Source organism: Chaetomium tenue (assembly GCF_020726465.1).
Source record: "Chaetomium tenue strain MPI-SDFR-AT-0079 chromosome Unknown F5144scaffold_2, whole genome shotgun sequence".
Taxonomy (NCBI): Eukaryota; Fungi; Ascomycota; class Sordariomycetes; order Sordariales; family Chaetomiaceae; genus Chaetomium; species Chaetomium tenue.
In genome coordinates, this window is record NW_027117330.1 from 377299 (window position 1) to 393072 (window position 15774).

General features: G+C 58.6%; 7 protein-coding genes across 7 annotated transcripts; 5 read left to right on the top strand and 2 right to left on the bottom strand.

Moving 5' to 3' along the window:
• Window positions 1-664: 664 nt before the first annotated feature.
• On the bottom strand, window positions 665-1810 carry F5144DRAFT_482972 (uncharacterized protein; the record flags this gene model as incomplete). The annotated part of the gene is made up of 1 exon (XM_066785366.1): window positions 665-1810. One exon carries the CDS (start codon window positions 1808-1810, stop codon window positions 665-667), a length of 1146 nt encoding a protein of 381 aa, XP_066645792.1.
• A 1280-nt stretch (window positions 1811-3090) lies between these two features.
• F5144DRAFT_589758 (uncharacterized protein) lies at window positions 3091-4532 on the top strand (the record flags this gene model as incomplete). The annotated part of the gene is made up of 3 exons (XM_066790086.1): window positions 3091-3285; window positions 3610-3980; window positions 4064-4532. The coding sequence occupies 3 exons, from the start codon at window positions 3091-3093 to the stop codon at window positions 4530-4532; spliced, it is 1035 nt and encodes a 344-aa protein (XP_066645793.1).
• Window positions 4533-4663: 131 nt separating this feature from the next.
• Window positions 4664-7274, top strand: F5144DRAFT_639764 (uncharacterized protein; the record flags this gene model as incomplete). The annotated part of the gene is made up of 5 exons (XM_066792724.1): window positions 4664-5328; window positions 5379-5695; window positions 5756-6544; window positions 6626-7147; window positions 7230-7274. Exons 1-5 carry the CDS (start codon window positions 5148-5150, stop codon window positions 7272-7274), a joined length of 1854 nt encoding a protein of 617 aa, XP_066645794.1. The 5' UTR covers window positions 4664-5147.
• Window positions 7275-7981: 707 nt separating this feature from the next.
• On the top strand, window positions 7982-9301 carry F5144DRAFT_544456 (uncharacterized protein; the record flags this gene model as incomplete). Its single annotated transcript, XM_066787298.1, has 2 exons — window positions 7982-8799; window positions 9013-9301. The coding sequence occupies 2 exons, from the start codon at window positions 7982-7984 to the stop codon at window positions 9299-9301; spliced, it is 1107 nt and encodes a 368-aa protein (XP_066645795.1).
• Window positions 9302-9608: 307 nt separating this feature from the next.
• On the bottom strand, window positions 9609-10962 carry F5144DRAFT_504397 (uncharacterized protein). The gene is made up of 2 exons (XM_066786433.1): window positions 10691-10962; window positions 9609-10603 (listed from the first exon to the last, which is right to left on the bottom strand). Exons 1-2 carry the CDS (start codon window positions 10716-10718, stop codon window positions 9783-9785), a joined length of 849 nt encoding a protein of 282 aa, XP_066645796.1. The 5' UTR covers window positions 10719-10962; the 3' UTR covers window positions 9609-9782.
• Window positions 10963-10972: 10 nt separating this feature from the next.
• On the top strand, window positions 10973-13088 carry F5144DRAFT_88684 (GPI transamidase component PIG-T). Its single transcript, XM_066793522.1, has 3 exons — window positions 10973-11472; window positions 11532-11926; window positions 11977-13088. Exons 1-3 carry the CDS (start codon window positions 11105-11107, stop codon window positions 12984-12986), a joined length of 1773 nt encoding a protein of 590 aa, XP_066645797.1. The 5' UTR covers window positions 10973-11104; the 3' UTR covers window positions 12987-13088.
• A 421-nt stretch (window positions 13089-13509) lies between these two features.
• F5144DRAFT_559750 (isoprenoid synthase domain-containing protein) lies at window positions 13510-15635 on the top strand. Its single transcript, XM_066788166.1, has 4 exons — window positions 13510-14057; window positions 14317-14363; window positions 14552-14793; window positions 14868-15635. The coding sequence occupies exons 1-4, from the start codon at window positions 13580-13582 to the stop codon at window positions 15391-15393; spliced, it is 1293 nt and encodes a 430-aa protein (XP_066645798.1). The 5' UTR covers window positions 13510-13579; the 3' UTR covers window positions 15394-15635.
• Window positions 15636-15774: the final 139 nt, after the last annotated feature.

A 15774-nucleotide genomic window follows, 5' to 3' on the forward strand; every position in this document is an offset into this window, starting at 1 on the left:
CCACGTTTTTGCCCTGGTGGGGATCGTCATGGAGGGAAATCGGGCCGGCGTAGTTAAGATGGGGCCCCGAAGGTGGAAGCGGGAACGAACGGGCCAATGGTTTCGAGAATGAGAGAGCGGGGTTGAGGAGTTGGGACGGAGATTCGTCTTCCATGTTTTCATCGGCAACAGTCAAGAATGGCTGAGTTGGGTCAGCTTGTTGGCTAACAAACTGATTGAGTCTATCTGGATGAGAAATGAGAACACCGAGATCTAACAAGGAAAACAAACGGAAAGTTGAGTTAATCTCGCTATTCATATGGGAAATTGAGAACGATAGAGAATCGTACGAGTCATTCATTACAAGGAAAGAAGTCATGTTGATTTGAAACTCTTGAATTCCATATGTTATGAACCGATGTTGTTATAAAAATGTGAATGCACTTCGTTACTACCTATCAATCAGATATTGTCATATAATTCGAACAAGTCGGTTACAAGGGGACACGAACGATGGCTAAATCAAACCAAAGCAGAAGAAGGGTTTCAACAAACTTTTAATTTATTAAACGAAAGTATTTATTTTAAATGTCATCCATCCTGGGACGCCGTACTCCTCCCGAGTATTTACTTCAATCTACCTGTCAAATCCAAACCGTCAGCAGTATTTTAGTATTTACAATACTTACCACCGGACAAACTTGGCACTCCGACGGCTGATAACGCCTTCATTACACGTAGTGCCGGCGGCCACCTGTTGGGGAATGGCCAAGCCGTTGGCGCACAGCCCAAAGGAGGTTGGGCTGAAGCAGATAATGGCACCGTTCGGGGAGCAGGGTTGGCCACCAGGCGGCACAGAACCGGAGCCACCGCCGTTCGTGGCGCTCGGCACAGGAGGGGCTACGACCGAAGTAGAAGACGCACCGGCGGGAACCGTCTGCGTGATGAAACCAGAGGAAGTAGGGGGAGGAGACGCGACAGGGGGGGCCGAGGCGCTGGGGACGGGCGACGCGATGATGGACGAGCTCTCTCCGCTCCCGCTGCCGCTGCCGCTACCGTTACCACTGCCACCGCCGCTGCCGCCTTCAAAGGTTGGCACGTCGGCCACCTTGGGACACGACCCTTCGTTACCGGGCAGGGGCTGCTCCAGCACCCTACCAAACCTACCGGGGTTGGGGATGTTGAACACGCCCTGACCCGTGGTGCACTCTCCTGGCACGTTGGCGAGGAAGATGGGGGGCAGCTCGTCGAAGAACTGCTGGTTGTCGGCGCCGCCGGTGATGCTCACGGGGGCGCAGTTCATGTACACCTCGCGGTTGCCGATCTTGTTAAACCAGGTCCACGCGAAGGTGGCGTTGCCGTTGGGCAGCTCCTTGGGGAAGGGGATGTCGAACTGGCGGATGCACTCGACACCGCTGTCGTTGCCGCACTGGAGGGACTGCGCCCGGCCGTCGGCGTCGGTGCCGGTCACGGGTAGGTTGCCGGCCGCCGAGACGGGACACCCGCCGATGATGGTGTAGATGGTCTTCCACTTGGACTTGTCCGCCGGAGGGGGGTTCTCGTACGTCAGACTGAATTGGCACGACCCGCCGCCGTGCTGGGCGCCACCGTTGATTTTGACCGTTTGGAGGTTGCCGGCAGCGATGGAGGTGGTCTCCACGGTGTCAAAGAGGCCCTGGCACGGGAAAGGGAACTTCCCGAGCGGGTCGACCTGGAGGAGCTTGGCTGTGCCGTGGAGGTTAAAGGGGGTGGGGGTGGTCATTACCATGTGCCCGTGCGCGGTGCCCAGCAGGAGGGCCAGGGCCGCGACTGATGTAGTGTAGATAGTCATCTTGTTTTGATGTGATATTGTTGGGTGATTATGTTTATAGACGGATCTTGGCATGAAGGTTGGACGTGAGGTGAGGGTTGACTGCTTATATAGAAACGAAGAGACGTCGCCACCATTCCGGTAACCCAAACTTTGATCTCATTCCTTCGACCGGATGTGGTGAACAATGCTATTATAATGCCACTTGGCAATTGTCCATCCATAAGTCTTATGCATAGCTTAATATGGGCCTCGAGACAAAGAAGGCATTGTTGTCTCTTTGTCCAACTCGAAGACAATAGGGGGTTTTAGCCGGGCTCACCTCGCCCAGAAGGTGATTCAAAGAGGCTTTCTTGGCACGCTGTGGGAGCGTCGACGGCTTCCTTCCTTCTCATGCACTCTGCCGTTTCATTTCGCATCTCTCACGTGTATGTAGAACGGGGGGTTTGGCATTGTCTGGGCTGGGCGTTGTCAAAAGCAGACACGCGGACTCCCGCATTCCCGCTCCGAGTCCGAGCAACCGGGAGCATCGGACCGTGACGGAACCAATCAGGCGGTACTCAAGCGGCGCAGCTTGGATAGAAATTCCTAAACTGGCAAAGGATTGACAAGTGTCCAAGCACCCCAAGCCTGAAAAGCTTGAACGCGCATGAACAAGTCAACAGTGTTCTGTCTTCGATGAGAAAAACAAAACAACGGGACGATTGGGGATCTTCCCGAAAGTCCCAAGCCCACCTTGTCTTGTGGATTGTGCTCTGCATCTGGCCATCTCGGCTCTCCCGCTGGTTGACGCCCCCCGAGAAACCACAACCTTAAAAGGGGTAGTGTGGCGGCCGGGGAATAACACCCCTGTGCCCGTTTGAACGCCACGATTTGCTTGAACGGGACAGGACCGGTGAGGAATCGGTTCCGAGAACCCATTTCCGGGCCAAGCGATTGGCTTAACACACCGCTGTCGCATCTGTCGCATGGCTATTCTTGCGCGCACGTCGAAGCGGGCTGAAACCAAGCCTCTCGGTTGGGACATTTTCGCGAGATCTTGTCCCATCTGCTCGGGTCGGCTCTGATTTGCCCTGACAAATAGTTATAACACGGTGATCTCTTGTTTCTCCCAAGACAACAAATAATAAAGAAGGGGGGGGGACTTAGAGGAGAGGACCGCATCGCTCACTAAAAAATCCGACTACACTACTCCTCTCCCCCGCCAGCCAGGCCTCGCCCCGTCGTCCCCTGCTGGTTCTCCGCTCCCGTCCATGTCAACCACACACCACACATAGCAGGCACGGCGCGCGGCTCCACAGATGTCATCGTCGTCGGCAGTCCCGGCCACGGGGATCCCCCCCACGGCGGACGAAATCGAGAGGTCCCACTCGATTCTCATCGCCGCCATCGCCCTGACCACCGCTTCGATCGTGGCCGTCGGCCTGCGCTTTTACGTGCGGGCGAAGATGATCCGCTCCGTCAAGAGCGAGGACTGGTGCATGCTAGTCTCGTTGGTAGGGCTCCCTCGCATCGCTAGTCGTGTCCGGTATGGGTAAGGGCAGTCGGAGCTAATGAATCGCCCCCCGGTGGCCGTTTACTAGCTCTTGGGTGTTGGCTTCGGTGTTTTTGTCATTTTGCGTGAGCTTGAAACTCCTGGGCTAGTCTATCTGCTGCTTGGCCGACTAACGTGGGAATTAGAAAGTAGGAACGGTCTGGGCCGGCATTTCGAGAACGTGCCAAAAGAAATGTATAACGAGTACCGCAAAGTCAGTGAGCCCGATAGCTGTGCAAGTGAGAAGGATGGGGATGGCTGACGTACGGCGCGGCATAACGAACAGTGGTCCTACTTCGGCACCATGTGTTACAACCTGTCCCTCTGCATCACCAAGGTCTCGATCCTCCTCCTCTACCTTCGGGTCTTGACCCACGACTACATTCGCAAGGTATCATGGGCGACTCTCGGCTTCGTAGTCCTCTACAACGTCTGGGGGTTCGGCATGTACCTCACCATATGCATCCCGCTTGAGAAGATGTGGAATTCCGACCTGCAGGGCTACTGCCACCCATTCGAGGTCTGGTGGGCGCTGACGTATCTGCACATTATTACGGACTTTATGATCTTCCTCATCCCGATTCCCGTCGTGGTGACCATGACGATCCCCGTGCGTCAGAAAGCTGGCCTCTTGGCCGTTTTCACGTTGGGACTGTTGTAAGTCTTGCCCATTTTCCCTGGGACCCGCACTGCCGGTGTGTCCCTTGCCCGTGCGACTGCTGCTGACGACAGGGTGTCAGTCTCTGTATCATTTCCATTGTGCGCACCGTCTGGCTGAACCAGCTGCTCTACGCCAAAGACGCGACATGGTATCTGGTGACCATCGCGAACTGGTCCACCGCCGAGGTCAATATAGCCATCATATGCGGGTGCATGCCGACGCTGAAGCCGCTTTTGTCCAAAGTCTTCAGCCCACTGATGGACCACATCCTGCCATACCACCACCAGTCGTTGGAGGACGACCCTGACTCGACCCGACCGAGAACTATCGGGTCCATGCCCTTGCACGCATTCCGCTTCGGGCGAGCTTCGAAGAGGCTAGATATAAGTGCAGCAACAGTGGGCCAATCGTCACGAGAGAGAGGAACCATCATCGACACCGACATCGATAGCAATGCGAGCAAGCTCAGAAACATGGACTCGCAAGCGGAGCTCAATCCTGGGGGCGTTGATCACAGGGCGCCGCGAAGGGGACAAGCCAGGGAATGATTGCAGGGGAAATATCCATACTAGGGTTTGTCTCCCGAGGCAGGCAAGGATTTTCCCCTCAAATGACACATATTTTCTTGTTCAATTGGCCTTTCTCGCAATCCCGACGTGACCAACAGAGACGGCTTTTTTTTCGCTCCCAGCTGGCAGGGGAGGGGGAGGGCAAGAGGGCTAGCATCAAGGTTGGATTCGGCGACCGGCAGAATGCCGCTCCTCGTTCCAAACTGACAGGGAATTCAGCAAAGTTGGACTCGGCGAATCATGCCGAACACATGGCGAGACCGAAAGGAGGGGCCCCCCAGCACCCCGGCAACCCCGACAAACCCCGGTAAACCCCCTCGAGCCCCCTCAGCCGCGAGCCGGAACGGGCTTGGGTTGCACCAACTATCCCTCGCCCGCAGGAACACGACCTTGACGCCTGGTTACCCCGCCGTGCCCGCAGCCCCGGGCTGCTCACGACCGGGACAGGGAGCGGGAGATTGGGGGTCGTGTTGGAAACGACGGTGGAGAGGGGGAAGCATTCGTGGTGAGAGGGTTTAAAAGCGGCAGCTTCGGGTCAGGTTCACCAACCCGAAGACGATTCTCACCATCCTCAGCCTCGCTGTGAACGGCACAATGGGTCTCCTCGGCGCCGCTTTCGTGTCGCTCGCTGCTCTGACGAGCGCCGCGAGTATCCCAAATTCGCGTGTGAAGCGTCAGATCTCGCAGCTCCGCGACAAGTATGACATTGTCATTGTCGGGGCTGGCACGAGCGGTCTCACCGTCGCGGACCGCCTAACCGAGGCCTTCCCTGCGAGTAAGTGTGTCCGGCACGACATGGCCCATCAAGCCAACTGACCACCGCAGAAAATGTACTCGTCATCGAATATGGCGATATCCACTACGCCCCCGGGACCTTCGACCCGCCGACGGACTGGATCACCGGCAACCCGGATGCGCCCCCGAGTTGGGTGTTCAGCTCCCTGTCCAACCCCGACATGGGCGGCAACCAAGCTGCTGTCCTAGCCGGCCAGGTGGTCGGCGGAAGCAGTGCGGTGAACGGCATGTTCTTTGACCGCGGGTCTCGTTACGACTACGACGCCTGGACTGAGGCCGCCGGTCCGGAGTTCAGTCAGTGCCAGAACAAGTGGAACTGGCAGGGCATCTTCCCCTTCTTCCAAAAGGTAAAACAAAAAAATCCATGCAGAGCCATGTAGCCAGGACTGACACGCCTGGTGCGATAGAGCACGACCTTCACCGAGCCACCCGCAGACGTCACCCAGCGGTACGGCTACACGTGGGATGTGGCTTCCTACGGGGGCTCAACTCCCATTCACAGCTCCTTCTCTGCTTTCCAATGGGCCGACCAGCCCCTCCTCAGGCAGGTATGGGAGGAGATGGGCATCAGCACCCCCCAGGACTGCGCTGGCGGCGACAAGGAGGGCGTCTGCTGGGTTCCGACCTCGCAGCACCCCGTCACGGCGAGACGGTCGCACGCCGGGCTCGGCCACTACGCCGATGTGCTTCCCCGGGCCAACTATGACCTCTTGGTCCAGCACCAGGTCGTCAGGGTGGTATACCCGAACGGCCCCGACGCCGGCCCGCCGCTCGTCGAAGCGCGGTCCCTAGCCGACGGCCACCTCTTCAACGTCACCGTCGACGGCGAGGTCATCGTGTCGGCGGGCGCACTGCACACGCCGACGGTGCTGCAGCGCAGCGGCATCGGCCCGGCCGCCTTCCTCGCCAGCGCCGGCATCCCGCTGACGCTCGACCTGCCCGGCGTCGGCTCCAACCTGCAGGACCACTCGGGCCCGCCGGTCACCTGGAACTACACGCAACCATACGACGACTTCTTCCCCCTACCAACCGAAATGACCACCAACGCGACCTTCAAGAACGACGCCATCGCCGGCTTCGACGAGGCCCCGGCACGCGGCCCTTACACGCTCGCCGGCGGCAACAGCGCCATCTTCGTGTCCCTCCCGCACGTAACCCCCAACCACGCCACCATCACCGCGCAAATCCGCGCCATGGTCACCGACGGCACCGCGGCCTCCCACCTCCCCGTCGACGTCGCCGCCATCCCGGCCATGGTCGCCGGCTACCACGCGCAGCTCCTCGCCATCGCCAACCTGCTCGACAACCCCGACGCGCCCAGCCTCGAAACACCCTGGGCAACCGGCCAGGCGCCCGGCACGGCGTGGTCCTTCCTACTACACCCGCTCAGCCGCGGCACGGTGCGTCTCGACCTGACCAACCCGCTGGAGCAACCCATCCTGGACTACCGCGCGGGCACGAACCCGGTCGACGCGGTGGTGCAGCTGGCGCAGGTGCGGTACCTGCGGGGGCTGCTGGACACGCCGACGATGCAAGCGCGCGGGGCGGTGGAGATCGCGCCCGGGGCGGCGGTGGCGGGGGATGATGCGGCGCTGGAGCAGTATGTGCGTACCAAGAGCACGCTGTCGTTCATGCACCCGTGCTGTACGGCGGCGATGCTGCCGAAGAGTCGGGGTGGGGTGGTGGGACCGAAGTTGAAGGTGCATGGGGCGAAGGGGTTGAGGGTGGTGGATATGAGTGTGATGCCGATTTTGCCGGCGGCGCATTTGAGTGCGACGGCTTATGCGGTGGGCGAGAAGGTGAGTTTTTTTTTTTTGTCCCTTTTCCCCGTCGATGATAACAGATCGGGATGTGAATTCGGTATGCTAACTCGAGATGCAGGCTGCGGATATTATCATCAAGGACTGGAAGAAGCAGGGCTGGTGAACGTTGTTGAGGGTTGGTTGATGCGACAAAGGGAGGGAGAGGGCACGGAGGATTGGGAGGAGAGGCCCATGTTGATAATTTTCACAAATAGTAATCGAGTATGAACTCAACTCAATGCGTGCATTCAAATGTCTGAAGAAAGCCGGTGAGGTGAAACAATCGTTTCTCGACGTTTGTTTACTGGTACTCGGAAACGTGCCAAGAAGGGATCGCCAACAATTAATCGTGGTGGTTGAGGGGCTCGAGTATCGCGAACAATGGCATTCAGTGCTTCCATCTCGAGGACATCGCGGGGTTTGTCTCGGGTCGAGTCCTCTATGAAATCAACAAACGAAAATAGTGGACTTTGTTGAACCCGGTTTATTCATGAAGGACCCAAGCCAAACAATCGGAAACGGAATGGAAGAGAAAGAAGGTTGCCAGTTGCTGACAGGTGAGGAGGGGTGTTTGGTATGCGACCTTTGTTAGCACAGCCGGGAGCTTTGAATCCTGCCAAGCCTTTGCCCCCCTCTGAACTGCCCCGCCAGCAGCATGGAACGCGATCGCATATGATTGCCACTTCTCCCCACATTCAGGCTCCTCAACCGAACCTCGCATCATCCCTTGCTTCACATATCTGCTTCTCAACCTTTCAGCTTGCTGATATATTCCATCATTGGTATCTCCATCCTTCAAACAACTCGACATACGCTCTCCAATTCGCAAACATGGACCAAGACCAGTTTGGCGGCCGCACCGACGACGACTTGTTTTCTGACGACATCGAGCCGGTCGAGGAACAAGTAGAAGAGACAATCGATGTGCCGGAACCTACTCCTGTCCCTACTCGCGATGCTCCAGCGCAGCCCGAACCAGCACCGGCGCCTGCGGTAGTCAAACCAGCACCCGCTCGGCCGCCTCAACCCGCAAAGTCGGCCCTAGCACAATCCCGCCACGCTCCCAGGCCCGACAATAACCCTCCCCATTCTACCCCGAAGAACAACAATAATTCCACCCCGAAGAACAACAATAACAACAAAAATCACAAGAAGGCCAGGTCGCCCAAACCTCCACCGAGTGTCGCAACCAGCGATACCCCTTCCACCCAAGAAAGCCCAGCCACCCCGGCGTCAACCGACGGTAGCACCCCAACCCCAACGGTTACCAACACCACCAGCTCCGCCAGCACCCCACAACCCACAACAACACCCACAACGGGCAGCAACAACACCGCCTCCGCCGTATCCCACGCGCGCCTCAACTCGGGCGCCAACCCCCGCACCAAACTCACCGACACCGAGCTCGCCGCGCGCATGGAAAAGATGCGGCTGCTGGCCGCCGAGAAGACGCGGCGCTTCGAGGAGGCGCAGCGCGACGAGTCGGAGCACGCGGTCGCCTACGCGCGGGGGATGGAAGAGGCGCGCCGCCGTAAGGCGGAGGACGCGGCCCGGCGTTGCGTGGCCGAGGAGGAGCGCAAGAAGTTGGAGGATGAGCGGGCGAGGAATAGGGAAAGGAAGTTGAAGGCGATGGGGATGAAGGAAGGGGGGTGGGATGCGGGGAAGGAGGAGAGGGAGAGGGAGGGGGAGGGGAGGGCGTTTAAGGGGGCGCATGGGGGGGTGAGGGGGGTGAGGGCGGGTGGTGGTGGTGGCGGGTTGGGAGGGAGCCGGTTTGCGGGTCAGGCGCCGGTGGATGAGGGCGGGGAGTATGATGGGTTTGGGCTGAGGGGGAGGGGTGGGGGTGGTAGGGGACGGGGTGGTAGAGGAAGAGGCGGGAGGGGAGGTGGCCGGGCGCTGTTTGACGAGCGCGAGGGCGAGTTTAATCGCGACCAGGGTCGTCGGCAGGAGGGGCCTGCGCCGGCACCACCTCCGCTCAAGAAGGCGGACTTGAAGAAGGAGGACTTCCCTGCCTTGCCGTCATCAAGCGCGGCACCCCCTAAGAAGGTCGACACCGCGTGGGTCGCGAAACCCGATGTCATTGACTATCCCGTCTCATCACCTATCGGCAAGTGGGATGAGGAGGTGGCTGCCACGCTCGATAACCCATCCTAGGAGTCGTGGTAAGAGTGGTGGAGAACAGTTACGCGGAGGGAGGCGTGAGTGGGAACGGAGCGGTGAATTTCTTGAGCACCTACCTGCCTAAGCGGTTGCCGTGCGGGCTGTGCCAGCAGTGGCAACAAACCCATTAGACAGGAAAATCGCATGGACAGCGAACAGCAGTACCAGATTGTTACCGGGAAAGTGATAATTGACTTGTTGACGGCGGGCGTCCCAAAGCCTACGAATGCCGAGGCCGATGATACATGGCACGGCCGGGAAATGCCCCGACTCCTGCACCTTTAGATACAAAAAACGAGCTGAATTGTGCCTTGGTGATCCTATGGAAATTGTACATAGCTCGACAAGCTAACTAAGCATATTTGGCTCGAACCCAACAAGCCCTATCCCGACCGTGATATCTTGCCATTTTAATCCCATTAAACAACGCCAAACGCCAGCCAATGCGAAGCTCAATGCTGTATACACCTCCCACCTACCACCCCCGCCGCGGCCCGCGCGGACGGAACCCACCACTCCTCGGGCCCCTCGGCCCCTTCCAACCGTCACCATACCCTCCCCCGGGACCAGTCGGCACACCACCCATCTCCTCATCCCCGCCACCCATCGGCATCGGCGCGCGCTGCCTCCCGCGCATCTCCTTGGGGAACGCGTCGTACGCCTTGCGCATCTGGGCGAAACCCAAGTGCATCTTGCCGAAGAAGTGGTCGGCCAGGCGGCGGTCGTTGTCGAGGCGGCTCAGGTAGGCGCCGCACACGTCGCACACCTGCAGCTTCTGGTGGCCCGACGGGCCCGAGGTCTCGGACAGCGCCTTGAGCTCCTTCTCGCGCTCGGCCTTGGCCGTCTGCGCGTGGCGCACCTTGTAGTACTCGTCGTAGGCGCGCGCCACCTCGCCCGTCTCGGCCAGGATCTCGACCTCGAGCAGCCCGTTGGCCACGGTCGAGCCCAGGTCCGAGATGGACTTGAGCAGCGCGTTGGTCTGGCGTACCTCGTCGGGCGTCTTCTCCAGCCGCCGTTGTAGTGTGTCGATGTTGCGGTTGCAGGATTCGATCCGGCTCTGCAGGTCGCGCATGTAGTCGTACTCGAACCCGTATTTTTTCTTTTCGGCCTCCGGTAGCCCCTCGTACTCGGCCTTGAGCGCCTCCGAGTGCACGCGCGGGCACGCGCCCAGGTCGGCTTTGGTGTTGGTGAAGAGGTCGTGTGGGCAGGTGCCGACCAGGTACGACCGGCACACTTTGGGGTCGGTCAGTGGGAGTTGGGCGCTGCGCGACGCCATGCCCCCGCCCATGAGCTGCTCTGTGAAGGGTTAGCAATTCATCATTGGACTCGCCGTTGCATTCGGTGGTGGGAATAACATGGGGAGGGACTGGGATTGGAACGTACCGAGCAGCTTTCGTTGTTCAGCAGCCATAATGCGGGACGAAACGTGTTGTGCTGTGTCGGATTCTCTAGTGTATGTTTCTCGGAGTGAAATATCAAGTGCTGGAGACGATGGCCAACAAGGTGTTTGGAGTCTTGATGATGGAATTTGGAGATGATATTTTGGGGGTTGAATTTCCAGCCGCGCTGCAAGGCTGCAAATCGCGGCACCGGGGAAGCGGGGCCCGTGGCGCGGATTACCCTTGCGGCTGCGGCCAACCCCTGCAGGCTGCGCTGCTCCTTGGTCGCGAAACACCAGGCCAATCTCGAACACGACAGTCAGCCAAGACTCCGGTTTGTCTTCCTTTTCCATCTTCCCAACTCTCCTTGCTCTCGCGGTTTCATGCGCCAATGGCAACACCGCGTTGAGGGGGAAAGATGCGCCAATTCCTGTCGTTCATTTGGCTTTCGTTGCTTTCTTTTCTTGTGATTCCTTCTTCGGCATCCTCCGCCGTCGATTACCACGAGCAACTGAATCTACGGCCGCTGCCTCTTTCAGCGCTCCTCGCCAGCTTCAACTTCCGCTCCAACACCACCCTTTCCGAGTTCGAAAAGGGCAACTTCCGTTTCTTCCCGCGCTCGCTTGGTCAGATTCTACAACATGCCGGCACACGCGAGCTACATCTGAGATTCAGCCTGGGGAGGTGGGATTCGGAGACATGGGGCGCCAGGCCGTGGGACGGTGCGCGCGAGGGCGGGACCGGCGTTGAGTTGTGGGCGTGGCTCGAGACCGAGACTGACGAAGAGTAGGATACCTTGAGTTGCTCTCACCCTTCCTTGTGTCTTGCTGACAGGCCGAAAACAGAGCCGACCGCAAATGGCTGACCCTGACCAACGCCCTGTCGGGCTTGTTCTGTGCCTCCCTCAACTTCATCGACGGCACCCGGACGACGCGGCCCGTAATGTCGTTCCAGCCCGAAGGCGACCACTCGACCGACAACAACATGCATCTTCTTTACGGCGTGCTGCCACACGAGGTGGTCTGCACCGAGAACCTGACCCCTTTCTTGAAGCTCCTGCCGTGCAAAGGAAAGGCCGGGATCGCGACGCTGCTGGATGGACACAAACTGTTTGATGCGTCGTGGCAGAGCATGGCTATTGACATCCGCCCGATCTGCCCTGAGAGCGGCGAGTGCGTCCTTCAGATCGAACAAACCATCGATATGGTCCTCGATATTGATCGGTCCAAGCGACCCAGGGGTGAGTCACGTCCCCTTCGACCATACCGTCGGTTTATTGACATGCTACAGGCAATCCCATCCCCAGGTCTCCGCCGGGCGACCAACTACCGTGTGATACCTCGAAACCTTACAACTCGCACGACACATGCTTCCCTGTGGATCACACCCCCCAGGAATGGACGCTCTCCCAGATCTTCGGGAAGACGGTCAAAGGCACCTGCCCGCTTGCAGACCCTGCCATTCCGCCGGTCTGCCTCCAAGTCCCCCACTCCCGGAGCGTCTATGTCTCGAAGGACGTCTACGAAAAGAAGAACTCGGACGACGCCTCTCGCTGCTTCCATATCTCCCCCGACACCGAACTGGAGATGATGCTCCCCCGTCCCGACGACGGCGCTTCCTCAACCACCACGACCGACCTCGCCACGCCCGAAACCCCGCTCCTCTACGCTGAACGCAGTTTCACGGGCCACGGCCAGGAGCGCGGCGGGGTGCAGACCATCCTGCGGAACCCGAGCCCCGACACCGAGGTCGAGTTCATCTACATGGAGTCCCTCCCCTGGTTCATGCGCATCTTCCTGCACACCATGGAAACCCGAATCGCAGGCCAGCCCCACGCGAACAAGTCTCTGGTCCAGCAGGTCTACTACCGCCCAGCGCTCGACCGCGCCCGCGGCACCCAGCTCGAGGTGCGCATGCGGGTGCCACCCGCGTCGACCGTGTTCCTGACCTACGACTTTGAGAAGTCCATCTTGCGCTACACCGAATACCCGCCGGACGCGAACCGCGGCTTTGACGTCGCCGCCGCCGTCATCACCATCCTGGATCCGCCACCGAAGGACGGCCGCTTTGCCGCCTACACCCTCCGCACCACCTCGCTGCTGTGCAGCCTGCCGACCCCCGACTTCAGCATGCCGTACAACGTGATTATCTTCACGTCGACGGCTATTGCTCTAGCGTTTGGCGGTCTCTTTAATATCGTCGTCCGCCGGTTTGTCGCCGCCGACGAAGCCCAGGCCACCGGGCTGGGGGTGGTGTTGGCGCGGTTGAAGAGCCGGTTGGTGAGCGCCGTGAAGGGTTGAGGGGGATGTAGACGGCAGCTGAGGAGTTCAAAGTTAGAGTCTGAAAGCCGAATACAATCATGCCATTTTTCTTTTCCTTTTGCTGTTCCATGTTGAGCTTTTGCGAAGTGGCCTGACCAGCCTTGCCTTCTCATCTACCCCTGGATGTCGCGGTGTGTCCTTGCAGTTTCCATCCCCCTGCTGTCGAGGTAACTCCACGTTGCATGTCTGCCTGTATCACTCGAGTGGGCCCATGGCGCGAGCATCGAAACCCTCCGTCTGTACCATCAAAGTTGTTGGCTGACCGAGGCGAGGGGCATACCATATCGGCTCAGGATACTCCACTTCAAATTAACCCCAGCCTTGTGCAGTGGTACCGAATCATGCAGTTGGTTCGACCCCAGCCGCATCGGCTCACCCGGGGAACGTCGGTCATCATTCAGGGGGTTGACGGGATATTGTCCTGAAGGGGAGGATTGAGCACGGGGGGCGTATCATCTGCAACGGTGGATAATACGTGTCCCCGCGCGGCCAGGGGTTGGGGATGAGAAAGGGGGAACAACTAGGACTGCTCAATATAAATAATAGACAGGTCTAACACTACGCATCAGGACATGTCAGAATCACCACTTCACATTTACAAAGCCGCAAACCAACAAGCAAGCCCTCGGTCACAACCAATCACACCCCCCTACCTGCGGTCCACCACCACCATGACCATCATCGCCCCCCACCCCATAATAACCAGCCCCCACGACGACGACAACAACAACCCCAACGACGCCAACCCACCCACCACCTCACCCACCTCACCCACCGCCGAACCCCTCTCCCTCGCCCACTACAACACCCACGGCTTCTGCCAACCCCCCTCCCCCACCCAATCACCCACATTCCCCCTCGCCCGCCACCGCCACGAAACCCTCGCCAACGCCGGCTGTCATGCCGCACGCCACGACTGGGCCCGCCTGATCGGCCCCGGCCCCCCGGCCGAGTTCGGCGCGTGCAACCCGGTGAATGGGAATTTTGTGGCGTTGCTGTTTCCGTTGTGCAGGGTGGAGAGGCTGGGGGTGGTGGGGTATGTTGTTGAGTGTATGTAGGTGGTGTTTATTTATTTGGGTGTTTGTTATTTTATTTTTTGGGTTTGTTGGTTGGTTGGTTGGTTGGTTGGTTGGTTGGTTGGTTGGTTGGTTGGTTGGTTGGTTGGTTGGTTGGTTGGTTGGTTGGTTGGTTCGTTTCTGGTTACTTTTGTCGTGGTGACTGTTTTGGGGGTGGGGGGTAGGGTTGTGGTGGTCTTCACGGGTCGTTGGCGGTGTAATGCATGGCGCGCTGACTGGACTTGGTGTGGCAGATTCGTTTCTGCATGATAGTGTGGTTGAGGGGTTGGGCGAGGAGAGCGTAAGTGCTGTTTGGATGGTGTCTTGGTTATTTCTCTTTCTCATGTTCTTTTACGTTCCCTTCTTCTTTTTTTCTTCTCCTTTTCTTTTTTATTCTTTTTCTGCTTCTTGTTTTTTTCCCTCTGTCTTGTCCTTTTCCCTTCCCTTTTTTCTCCTCATCATCAACATGACCCTAACCGCCCACGCTAGTCAACTCAACGGGACAAGTTTGGACTCGGAGAACTAGAAACAACCAGGCCCAACATCAAGGCCGGCAGGAAACAGATGCAGGCCAAGATCGTGTCCTTGTTGTCCGACATCGACAAAGCAGGTGCCGCAAGGGTCATGGCCGTCTGGAAGGCCATGCTCTCAAGGACGCTCCGAGACAAGGCTAAGGACTTTGCGAACCTGGAAGAGTACATCGAATTTCGCAGCATCGACACAGGCGGAGCGTAAGCCTCCCGCTGCCCCCGCACTACCCTACCCGCGCCACAATCCCGAACCCGAGGCTAATCCAGAACGACAGGTTCGGCGAAGCCCTCATGTTGTTCGGCCTGGGCGTGACTTTTACCGCGGGGGAGGACGCCCTGCTCGCGCACATTACCCAGCCGTGCTACGCCTCCTTTGCCCTAGCCAACGACTACTTCTCGTTCGATCGCGAATGGGCGGACACGCAATCCAAACCCGGCGCCCCCAAGCCCATCAACGCCGTGTGGCTGTACATGCAGTGGCGGGGGGTCAGCGCGGCCGTTGCGAAGCGGCTCGTGGCAGCGGCCTCGAACCGGTACGAGGCACGATTCCTTGAGCTCTGTGCGCGGTTTAGGAACGAGCACAAACCGGTTTCGCCCAAGTTGGACCTGTACCTGCGGGGCCTGTCGTATCAGGTGAGCGGGAACGTGGTTTGGAGTCTCAACTGTCCGCGCTACTACCCTGGGTTTCGGTACGATCCGAATGCGGGTCTGGAGGATGCCATCACGTTGGAGTTGCGGGCGAAGAAACGCCTTGCTCGAGAGAGAGACGCGGAATCATCCGTTGTCCTTCGTTGTCCGTAATTTTCCTACACTAGGTCAAGCGAGTGAAAATTGTTCACGGATGTCGGGTGGTGAAGGAGATAGCGAAGATAAAAGGAAAGATGGGAGGCGAGTAAGAGGGATGAAGTGGATGAGAATGAGTGACTTGTCAGGCCGTCCACGTTACTATCATTGATGTGTATATCATCTTCCAATCGAAGCATTCAAGTAATGCCAGACTGCCAAGCACCTCCGTATGAGTGGATTAGATAACATCGAGGTCGATTGTCTGCAGCTCTGACCTCCCGCCGGCCGGTCGATGCGATTGCACCGTCTTCTGGGCACCCGCTAACCGACTTCAACATGTTCCTTGATGCTACCCAGCTCAACATTCGTCGCTCGGCGTAGAGCGATGTTATCACT